This window comes from Aptenodytes patagonicus, chromosome 11, assembly GCF_965638725.1.
Source record: "Aptenodytes patagonicus chromosome 11, bAptPat1.pri.cur, whole genome shotgun sequence".
Lineage (NCBI taxonomy): Eukaryota > Metazoa > Chordata > Aves > Sphenisciformes > Spheniscidae > Aptenodytes > Aptenodytes patagonicus.
In genome coordinates this window covers 15,100,771-15,114,364 of record NC_134959.1, presented here as the reverse complement: position 1 = coordinate 15,114,364, position 13,594 = coordinate 15,100,771, and the positions used below count along the sequence as shown (strand labels likewise).

General features: G+C 40.3%; 2 protein-coding genes across 3 annotated transcripts in view; both read left to right on the top strand.

Moving 5' to 3' along the window:
- Positions 1-8,084, top strand: part of ITFG1 (integrin alpha FG-GAP repeat containing 1) — a 92,964-nt gene extending 84,880 nt beyond the window's left edge. The window contains exons 16-18 of the mRNA XM_076349252.1: positions 691-773; positions 2,432-2,549; positions 5,880-8,084. Of these exons, the coding sequence (XP_076205367.1) occupies positions 691-773; positions 2,432-2,549; positions 5,880-5,939 (261 nt within the window). The 3' untranslated portion in view covers positions 5,940-8,084. The remainder of the gene's footprint in view (positions 1-690; positions 774-2,431; positions 2,550-5,879) is intronic.
- Positions 8,085-13,459: 5,375 nt separating this feature from the next.
- The window catches only part of NETO2 (neuropilin and tolloid like 2), a 36,377-nt gene continuing 36,242 nt past the window's right edge, over positions 13,460-13,594 (top strand). For both annotated transcript variants that reach the window (XM_076349242.1, XM_076349241.1), the window contains exon 1: positions 13,460-13,546. In XM_076349242.1, the coding sequence (XP_076205357.1) occupies positions 13,513-13,546 (34 nt within the window). In that variant the 5' untranslated portion in view covers positions 13,460-13,512. The remainder of the gene's footprint in view (positions 13,547-13,594) is intronic.

The following is a 13,594-nucleotide window of genomic DNA, read 5'->3' as shown; positions in this document are numbered from 1 at the left end:
GTCAGTATGATGGGAGGTGGAGATGACCGTGATTATCTAATCTTCAGCTGAAACATAAAAGTAGGGTCCTGACCATTTTCGGTCTCTAAAGATCTGATGGTACTACTTTAAAAAGTGACGTAGTCGAATTCGCATACTGGCCAAATTCTGATTTGGATAATTGCTTTGCCTGCCTCCTTTGTAGAATTGGTTCTTTTCTTCTTTCCCTATTAAGTTGTTGCTTTGTACTTTTTAAGCAGATGCTGTGTTTCATGTCAGCAACAGTTATTTTGCTTTTACTTTCTTTTGCTTTTTACAAGCACTTTGGAGCTTTCAGAATTTATACACACGTTTATACAAATGTAAGGGAATAATCACTTACATTTAAAATAAAAAAAGAGCAACTGGGTTTTTGGTTCTCCTTTTGTATACAGAAAAGTTTGCCAAAAAGAACCTTGCATGCCTGGTTTTTTGGGGGGTGTATAAGCTCTCAAGCTAACACTAAGACCGAAAGATGACTGCAGTTGTCTATAAATGTTAGCACAGATATATAGTGCTTGTTTATATGGTAAATGTGTATTAGATCTGAGGGTCCAATTATTATGTTATTATTATGTATTATTTCAGCTGTAAGACTTTCAGCAGAGAATTTCTTTGCTTTTAAGTGTGTTGGTTTGTTAGGAATTGACATAGCCTTTGTTTTTCTTTCAGTCCATAAGAAAACAAGAATGGACAGCTATCATACCAAACTCCCAGCTTATAGTCATCCCCTATCCTCATAATGTTCCTCGAAGGTAACTTCATCATTTTGATTTGCCCTTCACAAAATTACATTAATACAGAGTTTAAATTAGGTGTTATGTGTAGACTTAAAAACAGTCACTTGTATAGAAAGCAAATTTAAGAACAATGGGGAGGGTTCAGTTCTGTAGATGTAGTTGCCTCTGTGGCTAGGCAGAATGCTTAAGTATTTACACAGACTCTTAGATAGTGCCCGTAAGCAATCAAACTCTCTTACCAGCTCATACAATCAAAATGTATTACTAGCTCAACTCCTGTAAATAATAACATATATGCGAGATTTACCAACATGCTTTTTGACAAATTGCAAGGATGGTAATGATTGAAGCAAGCATTTTTGTTTCACCAAACATGCAATTTCTGTCTAGTTGCATAGAAAAGCTTTATTTCAGCCCTTCTAAATGCCCATCTGTTGCCACAGGTATGAATGTTTTTCTTTAAGTAAAGGTGAACAGGTTGGTTACACAAGAGCTTGAACACTGAATTCATTTTGCAATTAAAATGTTTATCCCAGAAAGAGAGCATGTTTCTCTCTTTGCTATTAGAGAAAACATTAGTGACATATTCCAGCTGCTTTTTGCCACTTGATCTACTAGTGAGGTCATTTGTATTTATCATGCAGAAATGATTCTGACATCAGTTTCAGCAGTTAATTTTACTATAGGACGAATAACAGTTGAGAAGTGATGTGCCACTTGAGTTGCTAATTAATAACCACAGGAATAGCATCTGCCAGATGAAGAAAATTTACTTATAGTCTTGAGGTATTTAAAGGTATGTGTTACGCAGAATTTTTTCTGTCGTCTTATCCTTCAACTATTTTTGCCTTCCTATAAAGTAAGTTTATGGACACTGTAGAATAGCAGAGGATAGAATCCCCAGAAGAAATCAGATTTCATAACAAATACTTCTTAAATTTATAATTTTTTTTTAACATAGATATGTTGTTTCGTGAGAGGCCTCAGTGCTGCCTCAACATAGAGCCTCCTGCTGACAGCTTTCCCATGATCAAAAGCCTGGAGCACAAAAAGGGTGTTAACTGAGCCTCAGGACCCCACAACATTCGAGTGATGTCTTCCAGAAGCCCTTAAAGTGCTTAATTTTGTTGTTCTCCAGCATTCTCCTGCCATAATCAACTGGTTCTGTTGCTTACAACTGCAGTTGTTCCTGGGTAAACTTCAGACTTAGAGATGCCTCACCAATTGGACCCCGTGAGCCTGTCCAAGAGGAGCTTCTCATGTGGAGGAAACAATCTATCTTACAGGCTTATTTAACCCTGCTTCTCCATCTCCCCAGGCCCCAGGCAGTTTTGTGGAAGGTTTTCCTACACATTTTACTTTGTCCTGGGCAGGGGTGGGAGATAAATCTCCTAATGAGAAAAAAGTCAGTCCCTGAGGGTATCCATAGCATTCTTGGAAAGTTAAACAGAAAATTAATTTAGACATGGCATTACCTGGAACTAATTCTATTAAGCCATATATTTCCAAATAAACACCATAAAGCTTCAGTCTCTAAGTATAGCCACTAGTTTCTGTAGACAAAGTTGTTACCTCTCTTACACTAGCAGGCTCTTTTCATCTTTATAAGTTAAAACTATTTTATCCTTCTTAATGAAAGGTATTAACGTCTCCTTGTATTTTCTTTTGTATAGCTGGAGTGCCAAGCTGTATCTGACCCCAAGTAACATTGTGCTGCTAACAGCTATAGCCTTAATTGGTGTCTGTGTTTTCATCCTTGCAATAATTGGCATATTACACTGGCAAGAAAAGGTAAGTGTAATTAACTAGATTTTTTTCTGTTTTCTATACTATTTAACACTTCCAAATATTTTACAGTCTTGTACATTGGGGTCTTTTGAGTAGTTTTCTACAGTATAATTTCTGACACAGACTGCATTATTCCCAAAAGGTGTTTATTATTAATTCAGTATTTACTGCTAGCTTAAAAATTGGCATTGTTTTTCTTTAAGCTCTAAGACACTTAAAAAGGGAAAGGAAGAGCCACATGGATAAGCTTTTGCCATTAAGCTGTTATTCCTAACTGAATGAGACATTTTTGTTTCGTATCTAAGCTTTCTATTTTGCAGAGTTTTAAGGAGTACTGTTTTGGAAAATGGAACATAAACTCAGTTTACTTATCTTGAGTTCTGCTGGTAATCTAAAAATAAGGAAAAGGTCTTTTTCTGTATCTCTTTGCTGATTGCACTGACATTAGCATTCAAGACTGTATAGGGAGTAAATCGTACGTATTGGCTGCTTTGCTCTGTGTGCCTGAATTATACATGCAGTGTATAGAAATCCATTGATTTGAAGAAGCATTTTGAAAGGGGCCTTTCATGTCACAAAAGAAATGCATTCCCATTTTCCCTAACTATGCTCAGCTCACAATCATATCCAACTGGCAGGATTGCCAATAAATGCTACTACATACCCAAACCATAATCTCAGCTGTCAAATAAAATTACTGCACATTTTGACATGGTAGAACTGTTTGTTATTTTGTGCTTGTGGAAATAAAATGACCTTGTTAAACATCCAGATAGGCTTTGTGCATGCTTCATATTTAAATAAAACACACAAAGCAAAGAAATACGAAGTTTATGATGACTGTCCTTAGCATGTCCTACTGTACCAAGAAAGCATTGCTAAGTGGTAGCTAGGACTATGCACTGGCTGGGTTTAACTCTGTCTCCAACACATCTTAAGCAACAAGAGTAGCAGAAAAAATACTTGGACTTTGAGTTGCAGAAGGATTAACTATGTATAATTCCATCTGGAGAAATGGAGATTTAATGTCAAAGCTTAAAACAATTCTTCGTATAATAATCTGTGTATTGTAATGTAAAGAAGCACTCAGCCCACAGTGAGTGCTTTCTGAGCCATTTTAAACCCCATTAGGTATATGTGAATGAAGTGGTGTATTGGTTGTATTATAAACTCATTTCCAACAGCTGCATCTTGCTCAAAATAGGCACAAATATTTGGATAAATTGTGTGTATTTTCAGACTACTGTATAAACATTTGTTAATTCCTATAATTTTCCAATGCCCTCCTATTGATTTTTACCTTCCCAATTTTTAGAAGAAATGGTTGAGAACAAATAAGAATCTTGACCAAGGCTGTATTGTGCATCACTGACCTCCAAAGTTCCTTGTTTCTAAGCTTGTTCTTAGTTTACTGCCTCTTTCAGTAATCCTCTCATAAAAACACTGTTCTGCTTAAATGCTGTTTTCCCTTACAGACTCTAGAGTACCTATAGCAAAGAAAGGAGGGGGAAATGTACTGGCAGTTACAATCTCTTCTTTTCCCCCAGAAGATATATCTGTCTGTAAGCTGCAGTGTTTTATTTAGCAGTTAAAATAAACCATGTACTTTGACCTCTGCAGATAAGTAGTAGTAGGAGCCCTTTGTCTACAATAGTTCTTACACATTCTTCTGTCAGCCAAGTATTGTATTGTTTAAATAACGGTAGGGTTTAGGGTTAGTATGTTGCTCTGTTGTGCCATAGAAATTTTGGATCCATTAAAAAAAAAAAGCTTTTAAATCTCAGTTACTAGTTTTTAATTTTGATACATCAAATGAAAAAGAAATTGAGGAATAATTTGCACCATTATTCATCTTCGCTAATGTAGCAGACTATATTGTTGTAAGGACCTTGATATTCCTGTATTCTGATTCTTTATAACTTTCTTTGTGGTCTTGAGGCTAGTCATGTGAACGTGACACATTGATGATAATACTGCTAGAGAAGTTTTGATGGATTCATCAGAGTATCAGTTACTGTCAAATTTGAAGTAGTAATTTTTTCAGGAAGCATACGAGAAATGGAGTGAAAATTGCTTTCTAAGTGAGACTAAAATTTTGTGCAATGTGACAAGCATTTAAAAGTAGGAAAGAGTATGCCACTCCCTTCTTCCCACCCCATTTTTGACATTCAGAATACTACTGACATTGATAAAGTCCCTGCCAAAAAGCCAGACTGCTGTATCTTAAACTCCACTGACAGCTCTGCTGCTGCCACAAAATGCAGTAAAATCCACAGTTAATCCAATGGAGTTGCTATCATACATAAACATTGTGTGATGAAGAAATCTTTGGCCTTGAGCCAAAGCAGATGACAAACTTTCATGGCAGAACACGTGCACCGATTTCTACCAAAATTGTCATGTATATTTATCAACTGAGATATAAATCTGAATGCCCACACAACAGCATAGTGTAAAGGCTTTTCGTCATTTTACTCATCAAAAAAAAAAAAGTTACGTATAAGCAAGCTAAAAAGCATTTAAATCTGTTTTAGTAAATTCTCTTATGCTAGGATTTACACATACTGTCTGTCATGACAAAAACACTGTTTTCTAGAAAAGTTCACACTATGTGTTCAAAAATCCTTTATTAAGTGCTTTCATACTGTTACTGCTTTAGAACACAAGAGGAGGCTTGTGGGAGAGGACATGTTTTTACACATTACATGGATTATAGGTACAATTTAAATATGCTTCTCTTTTCCAGGTACCATCCAAACTACTCTTTCAGCAGATCAATGTGTGTTCTGCATAAATAAGCAGGGAAACGCATCCTACCTCGTATTTTCGTAATACAGACAAAAACATGGAACATTTTTAGCCTACTTGGTGCTGTTAATTGTTGGTTGAACTGCCATCTTTGTCTAAATTCATATTTAACAGAATTTTTTAACAAGAATCTCATTTTAAGTGTACCATAGATGACATTTACAGTTAATCCAGAGTAATTTCATCTCGTTTTTATAATGCAGACTAAATAAATGCATACTAGAAACATTCTTCGTTTTTGAAATATTCCCCTTAAAAAGGCATTATTAGAAATAATAGAAAATAATGGGTCATAAATACTAAAACAGCTGAGCATTAACAGCAGAAGCCAATTTTGAGTAGATTATTGCTATCTCAAACTGGCATCATTTAAAAGCTAATTATTGGGGCCTTTTACTAAGCTTTTTGCCTTTTGTCAAATGAGTGACTTGGAAAAAATCAACCATTCTCTGACATTTGACAACTCATTTCTGTAACATTATTGCTCTATATCCCACAAAGTGTTTTTTTATTATTATTTTTCAGAAAGCAGATGACAGAGAGAAGCGACAGGAGGCTCATCGGTTCCATTTTGATGCTATGTGACATGCCTTAATATTTATGAAGGAGCTGCTACTCATTTGCTTAATTGAAATACTAAATTCTGATTTGTAAAATGATTACCGTGAAAATACTGCTGGTGTGCTATTTGTAAATGTTGCGTTATTTGGTATTTATTTGGAAAGTATTAAAATTAGACCTGAATGTCTCACAAGGCCTTTTAGTTAACAGACTATATATAATAGCATTTGGTCTTTAACACAACTGTAAATTTATTTTTCTTAGTAAGGGGGTGAAATTGCATGTACCATTGTTTACGTACCACCAATTCTTTAGTAATGTTTGATAGAAAGCTGTGTAAATAAAGTTTAGCATTTCAGTGAGCAGAATACTTTGTACCACTTGAATTGGTCTTGTCATTTATACATTGCTGCAAAATAACCTGCATTTCTGAAAATTAAGCTTGAGCAATTTCTCAGATGACTTGATCATTAATTATTTTGATTGTACTAAATGATGCTCAACCTGAAGTATTCTGTATTTTTCTTTGTTTAAATCCATATGTGCAACAGTTAAAGAATTTAGGAACTGGAGAACTAAAAGAAACCTGCAGCGTTAGTGCTAGTTCAGTAGCTCATCATGGGATAGATGCGGCATTTACGTGTGTTAGTTCTAAAGAGAAGACAACACATTAAAAAATTAAAATCATGAAAATGTATCAGCATTACATAAACTGCTTTTATAATTAAACTATTACTACATTTATTTTAGAAAGGCCTAAAGTCATCATGAAAGTAACTTTTTTTTTTTAAAAACTTGTAAGAAAGGTATGGGATTTTTTTGTTTGGTTTTGTTTTTTAAAGAAGTTAAAAGAAACATTTTGGAGTAGAAGGAGAATGAGGATTGACTCCCTAAAATTTATTGCTAAGGGATGAGATAAACAAAGATTAAATAAAGAATATAATAGGACACTCGGATTAAGGAATGTACATTATCTGTGTACACTACTACGCTCAAATTTCATAAGGCTGTAATAATTACATAAGACGAGTAGCTCAACTTTCTATATATAAAATGGTGATAATGTTACAATTGCCCAGTGTACTTTGGATCCTGGAAGAGCCTCTAAATATAATCATGTTTTTATTTAACAGTTATTCCTTAGTGATAAGAGTTTACATGATAAATTGTGCATTTAAATCTGTCAACTTGAATTCCTAATAAATACTGTTTGATAAACTAGAACGCACTTCCTCAACAAACTACAAAGTGTTGGTCTTACAGGCAATCACCTCTGCAGTAGCTATCTCCTCCAGTCTGGCACTTGTTACAGGACACTACCTTTGCTTGTCAATACAGGAACAGAAAAGAGAGAGCAGGTACAAAGCTGAACTGATCATGTCCACCCTGAATCACAGTCAAACAATTTGTTACCGTGGCAGTGCTGAACAGTGACCCATTCATACAGCAGCACCAAGCCAAAAATCAGAAAAGTACTGATAAGCGGTCTACTAAGCTGTGAAGTTTTACTAGATATTTCTAATATGAACTGATCAGATTCCAGCAAAGGAGACGTTCATATTACAGTACTGTTATTATGTAGGATAGCGTATTTCCTTAATGCACACCTTTAATGCTTCTCTTAGAGTGGCATGAAAAGGTAAGATTTTTCTAGATAAATACTTAATGCTACTGGATTTTTTAAACCCCATTGATAGAAATAATCCTGACAGCAAAAGTAATAACAGATTTCATAATTAAGAGGAAGCACAATTCAATACATTTTCCTGTCTTTTTCAGATGGTTGGAGAATAAGGCTAAACGCATAATGCCACTGTGGCAGCAAGGTTGGTTGTAACATTGTGACAGAGGGCTACAGACATAGATTAGCCTCCTTTATGTTTTTTGAAAAAACAGTCAGGAATGAAATAATCTCATGCTGGCATTTAAGCTGTTGTCAAGTTAACAAAACAATGAACTCAGTATCTTTTGCTTTAAGATATTTTGCATGCTCAGTAATGCATCATTGCATTATATACATTGCATTTATATACAATAACATTATTGGTGCTTTAATAGCTTTCTTATAATAAAGTTTACCCCACGTTCTAACTACTCACTCATAGCTTGGCTCACAACAGTATATGCATACTATTTTGAATTAAGGCATTAAATATTGTTAAACCTCTCGCCAAGGGTTTCATGTCATACTTTGATTTTCTATTCTAGAAGCATGAAAAATATGTTTGGGTAAGGTTATTACTCTTCTACCAGTAAGTTGAAGAAAGCAGCATCAATTAGAAAGCGTAGTTCCAGGTGATGGTCACAGTAACCAAGAAGTGAGAAATAGTTCTAACTACATTAACTTTCAAAATCCATCCACCATAACCCAGCCCTGGTGAGAAATGCTATTGGAAGGCTGCTTCAGTGTGAAATCTCACCTATATAAAAATACCATTGACATGCCAACTGACAGATGGCTGTTGAAATACCATCTTTCTTTGTTCTTATTTTCCATGAGAAGCTTTAAGACTGAATCTTCCTACCAGATTTATCATTAATGCACTATAATTCCCCCACCAAAAGAACCAACTTTTCTGCTGCAGATTAATAGGCATATTCTATATAGTATGATATTCCTCCTATGATGAGGCCATCTTTCTCAACAGACAGCTTTATTAAAAACATTTGCTACACTTAATTGAAAAGTATAAATGCACCAAGTCAATTCAGGACTTTTGTAACTACTTTCAAACAAATGACACCTAAATAGAACAGAAGTCAATCCGTAAGTTTCTATACGATAGTATAATTATCAGAGCTTAGTTTTGTTAAAACAATGCAAAAGCATTAACCATGCCAGCTTTGAAGGTATTAATAACCAAAAGAATTATTTTTTTAAATCCAGAAAATAAAATTATGCTTAAAATAATCTCAAACTTTGCAAATAAATAGTATTAAGACCAGTGATTTCACAAAAACATCTGCAATTCAAACACATTCTAAATGGAGGGGCAAATTTTTTTATCAAAGACTGAGAAGTATGTCAAGAAATCAAGAGCAATAGAGATGTTAAATCTGGAATATTGCTATGCTGTTTCAGTAGCCCTATTATCCATTCTATTTTTTTTTCCATTTTGGCGACAAGATCTTTTTGTTGAGGCACTAGTAATATCGGCCTCGGCTGTCACTTTGAAAATAATCAACCACACAGCATTATTTTTATAATTAATTCCTGTCTTCAATGAAAAATGTGATCCCATCTATGATACAATCCATAAAAATTGTAAAATATATGCTAATCTTATTTTGAAATTCCTGAACTTCCTGACTTAAACCAGAAAAGTTTGTAGGTATATTCTAATATAGATCTAATTATATTGCCTAGCAAATAGAGAAGTGCACAGTTAAGCTTTCTGAAGACTATCAGTATTCTTCATGACTATTTGAAAGTTTGCAGTGTTCTTAACTCAGTAGTAAATAACAAAGCCAATTACACGTATTTATGTATGATTACATATTATGTTACCACACTAAGAGGCACTTGCACCTTCTATCATTTTCTAATTAAATCTTAATAATATACAATTTCTATCTTAATTATCTGCACCTAAATCCTACTGACAAACCCAGGCACCGGAACAGTTAAAATGTAACTCCAAACTTCCTTTCATAATTATTCACTGTTGACATCTATATTTTTGCAACCTCTTTTAAAACCAATATCCACATAGCCTCAAATGTAGTAGAAAACTGCTGGTCTAAGGCTATTTGTGATCTACAATCTGCTACTCAAGAGCAGCAAATGCTTTACGTAATAGTAAAATTAAAACTTGTAGCAGAACAGCAAACCAAAGGAAGTTTTAAGGAACAACTGTTGGGAGGAGGCAAAACCAGTTCTAATAATGGAAATTTAAGCCTTTTATTGCAGCAGAGCACCTGTTGTAACTGACTCATTCTTTAACTGTTCGTGCAAGTATTTGCCTACATCAAAATAAGGAGTCCCATTGCCTTCCGTGAACTACTCCCATTCAAAAATAATCATGATGACTTACTGGAGCAGCAGAACAATATACAACTGGCTGTCCAAAAGCTGTCTTCAACCTTTCTTAACTCCCAAACTCAAGTTTAACTAACTCAAGCTTACTGCTGGCTTGACCCAGTGGCACAGCGTTCTGTTCCCTAGAAACCAGCACTCTGCAGGCTCGGAAAATGGGAAGTGAAAGTTTCTTCAGACCTGTCACTACTTTACTATAAACTATTTTAAAGCACCACCTATAACAAGAACTCTAGCAAGACAGCAGCAGGGATGTCCATGTGAGAAATTTCTCTGAAAGCAGCAGTAAACAATGGCAGAATGTGCCCCAAATCTATGAGTTGATGCTACTACCTGCGTCTCTTACAGCTTGACACTGCCCTGGGAAAAGAACAGGATGGAAAAGCTACTACACTTCCCCAAGTGTGTAATAGCTCTGTTCAACCTTCTAATGGACAAGCTAGAAGTTCAACTTTGCAGTTAAATTGACTGTAGCAGATTGGGTCTTTGCAATTACTACCAACTTGTATTGAACACAAGTTATCACTAGGTTTTTCTATTTCCTTGCTGTGAGACAATTGACCGCAAATAGTTTTCTTGAATGCAAATTCACCTTGAGATCTGAGAATCAGGCTAGTTCTCTCATTTCTTATATCATCACAAGTAATAAAGATATCCGAGCCAAAGTTTGCCATCAGCTATGCTGTGCATTCCAAAAAAAAAAAAAAAAAAAGCAACCCCCGGCTCCTAACAATCTGCACAACAGCATAGTCAGATTTTAATTTTGTGCTTACGTACTTGCAGAGAGAATAAAAAATTGTGGCTGATGCACAGATACAGTAGAAATTATTAGTCTGTCAGATATTTTCTGGAGTTACTACAGTAAACATTTTCGTTAGTAAAGAAAAAAATGCAAAGTAGATCCACCTAATGAGGACTTATCTTAATATAGAAGTTTGCACTATATAATTTAACATTTCATCATACCACTAGAAAAACATGGTTAAGAGGTGAACAGAGAGAAATTGCTTTATCCACTGCGGGAATGCAGCAGCTATTTAACAATTCACGGGAAAACTACCCTTTGAGAAGGGCTGTATCATCTCTATTTGAAATTGAAAGGACAATTCGAGTAAGCGGAATAATATAATTATGTAACTTGGGGTTTTGCCAGAGCATCAAGCTTAATACTTCATCAAGCTTCTTGGAACACTGAAATGGATCTTTAATACCCAGAAAAGCTCAGGACCTTTACAGTAAGGTCTTGCCGGGTCTCCCGTGCGCCCCGCGGCCGAGCAGAGCGCAGGAGCGCTCGGAGGGAGGAGTGCCACCTCCCGCACACGCAGCCCCGTGGGGCTCCGCGCTGGCTTCGGCCGACTGCTCTTCGGTCCCTCCTTGCTTAATTCGCCATGACTGACAATCACAGTGACTTGAAGAGCCTGAAATATTTAGCTGATTAAGCTGAAGCAAGAGAACTGCCTTTTCTGACAGGATACGCTGACCTTTGAACACTGTAGAAAGAATTTGACATTCAAAGACATAGCACCAAACCACAAGAAAATCGGAGCTTTCACCTCTCACAATCGCGTTCGAGACTGTAGTGAGCGGCCCTACTCCTTCAGGAGACGGAATCGCAAGTTGCAATTAAGCATCTAATTTACAGTTTGCAAAATCTAATGGGTCTATCGAGTGGGTTCCAAATTGCTTCCATCAAGTGCCTGAGCTCGGACAGCGGAGTTCCGCGTGGGGGAGAGGTTCCGGAGGTTCAGACTTGCATCACTATGCACGACCGCGATGGGGAGAAGACCTGAGTTAAGTGGAGAACGTGACCTCCTGCATCCTGCGGGCGGGGCTGGAGCCTGCCCTCGGGCACGGGAAACCCGCGGTCGCCGCGCCCGACACCGCAGCCCCTGCGGTGGCCGGGCCGGGAGGGCTCGGACCGCCCCTGCCCGCTGCACAAAGCTTTGCAACACGCTCCGCACACAGATCCAAACATCCCCTTACTTCAGTACTCCGGGATCCTGAGCAAAAGCTCTCAGCCTCGCCTGATCGGCAGTTCTAGGGAAAAGACATCCTATATGAAATACCCTGAGATACTTCAACCCATGCTGCCTATGGGAGATTTAAAAAAATCTCTAATGGGCTTACATCCGTTGCTATAATTTTACACGTAGCCTATCGGTACGGCAACCTTTCGCGGCCATGCTCCCGGCTGTCCGGAACAGCAGCGGCTCTCGCCGTTACACACCTCCATCGCCAGCTCGGAGGTGTCCGGGAGGACGCGGAGCCCCGGCTGCCACGGGGTGCCCCCGCGGCGGGGTCTGCTGGCCGGGGGCTCTCCCTCCCCCGCCCCGCCCGGCGGAAAGCCCTTCTCCCGGGGTTACAGTCATCCCTTCCGCCGACATCGCCACCTGCCCCCCCACCTCGGGCCCTTTTGCTAGGTAACATCTCCCCTCACAAGCTAACCTGATGTGATGGATAGCCAGAGGGATGGGAGCCAGGGCAGGCAGCAGGCTAAGTGCGCCTTTTTATTAACTTCTTGTAAAGTAATAGCTCCATTTTAGCTGTCACTCTTGTCAGACAACAGCCGCACCATAGCGTGTGATGGGCTCTTCCCGGCGCCTGAGCTGCAGGCAGCACACTGCAGCCAGGCAGGCAGCTGGGCACGCCGCACGGCTGGAGCCGCGCGGGCTCTCTGCCACGAGTGAGGGGAAGAGGGGGAGGAACAGAAGATGAAGGGGAGGACCGGCTCCCTCTTACCCCACCGGGACCCCACTCAGATCCCAAACAAAGGCGGGCAGCCGGGATTCAGGTTCACCCGAGCCACCGTGTCGTGGAGAGGGACCTCACGTCTCGCCCGCTCCGCCCTGGTCGCCGTGGACGCGCTCCTGGCGGCCAGCACCGCCGGGCCCCTCTCCGGAGACGGGAAAATCCCGGCAGACGGGCGGGGAGGATAGGGCCTGCCGCATGATGCACGGCGGGGGACCGAGGCGGGGGACCTCAACGGGGCCACTACCGGCTCCCCGTAGGGACGCGGCGGAGATGACTGCTGCCCTACTGCCGCCGCCGCCGCCCCCGCTCGGTGCCCGGCCGGGCGGGAGGAGCACAGCGGCCTCGCCGGCTGCGGCTGCTTGCGGGGCTCCGTGGGGGGCGAGCACATGCGTACAAGCGGCTCATCCAGGCAAACACCCCTCACATCTTAAATGAGCTTCATTTACCGGCAGCAGCTTCACTCGGGCTGGGAGCTGCCGGGCGGCGCTCAGACCGCCTTAGGGGGAGATTTCCCCCCCCCGCTCCCCGCCCCTCGGGGCAGGCCAGCCCAGCCCAGCCCCGACGGAGCCCGCCGCGCCCCACTCTAGATGGGACTGAGCACGGCGGCGGCGGAGGCTCCGGGCTCGGGCGGCGGAGGCTGAGCGCGCCCCGCGCGGGGGCGCCGGGCATGGCCGCGGGCGGGCAGGGGCCGGCCGAGCCGTAGCCGCGGGCCACAGCGCCCTCGCGGGGGGCCGCCGCGCCCGGCCGTGGCCATGGAGCGCCGGTGATCGCCGCCGCCGCGGAGTCGCCGCCGCGGCCCGCCGGGAGACAATGGCCCTGCACAAACTCTGCTCGGTGCTGGAAGGTAGGAGCCGCGGGCGGCACGGCGCCCTCCGCGGGAGAAGCTGCCCGC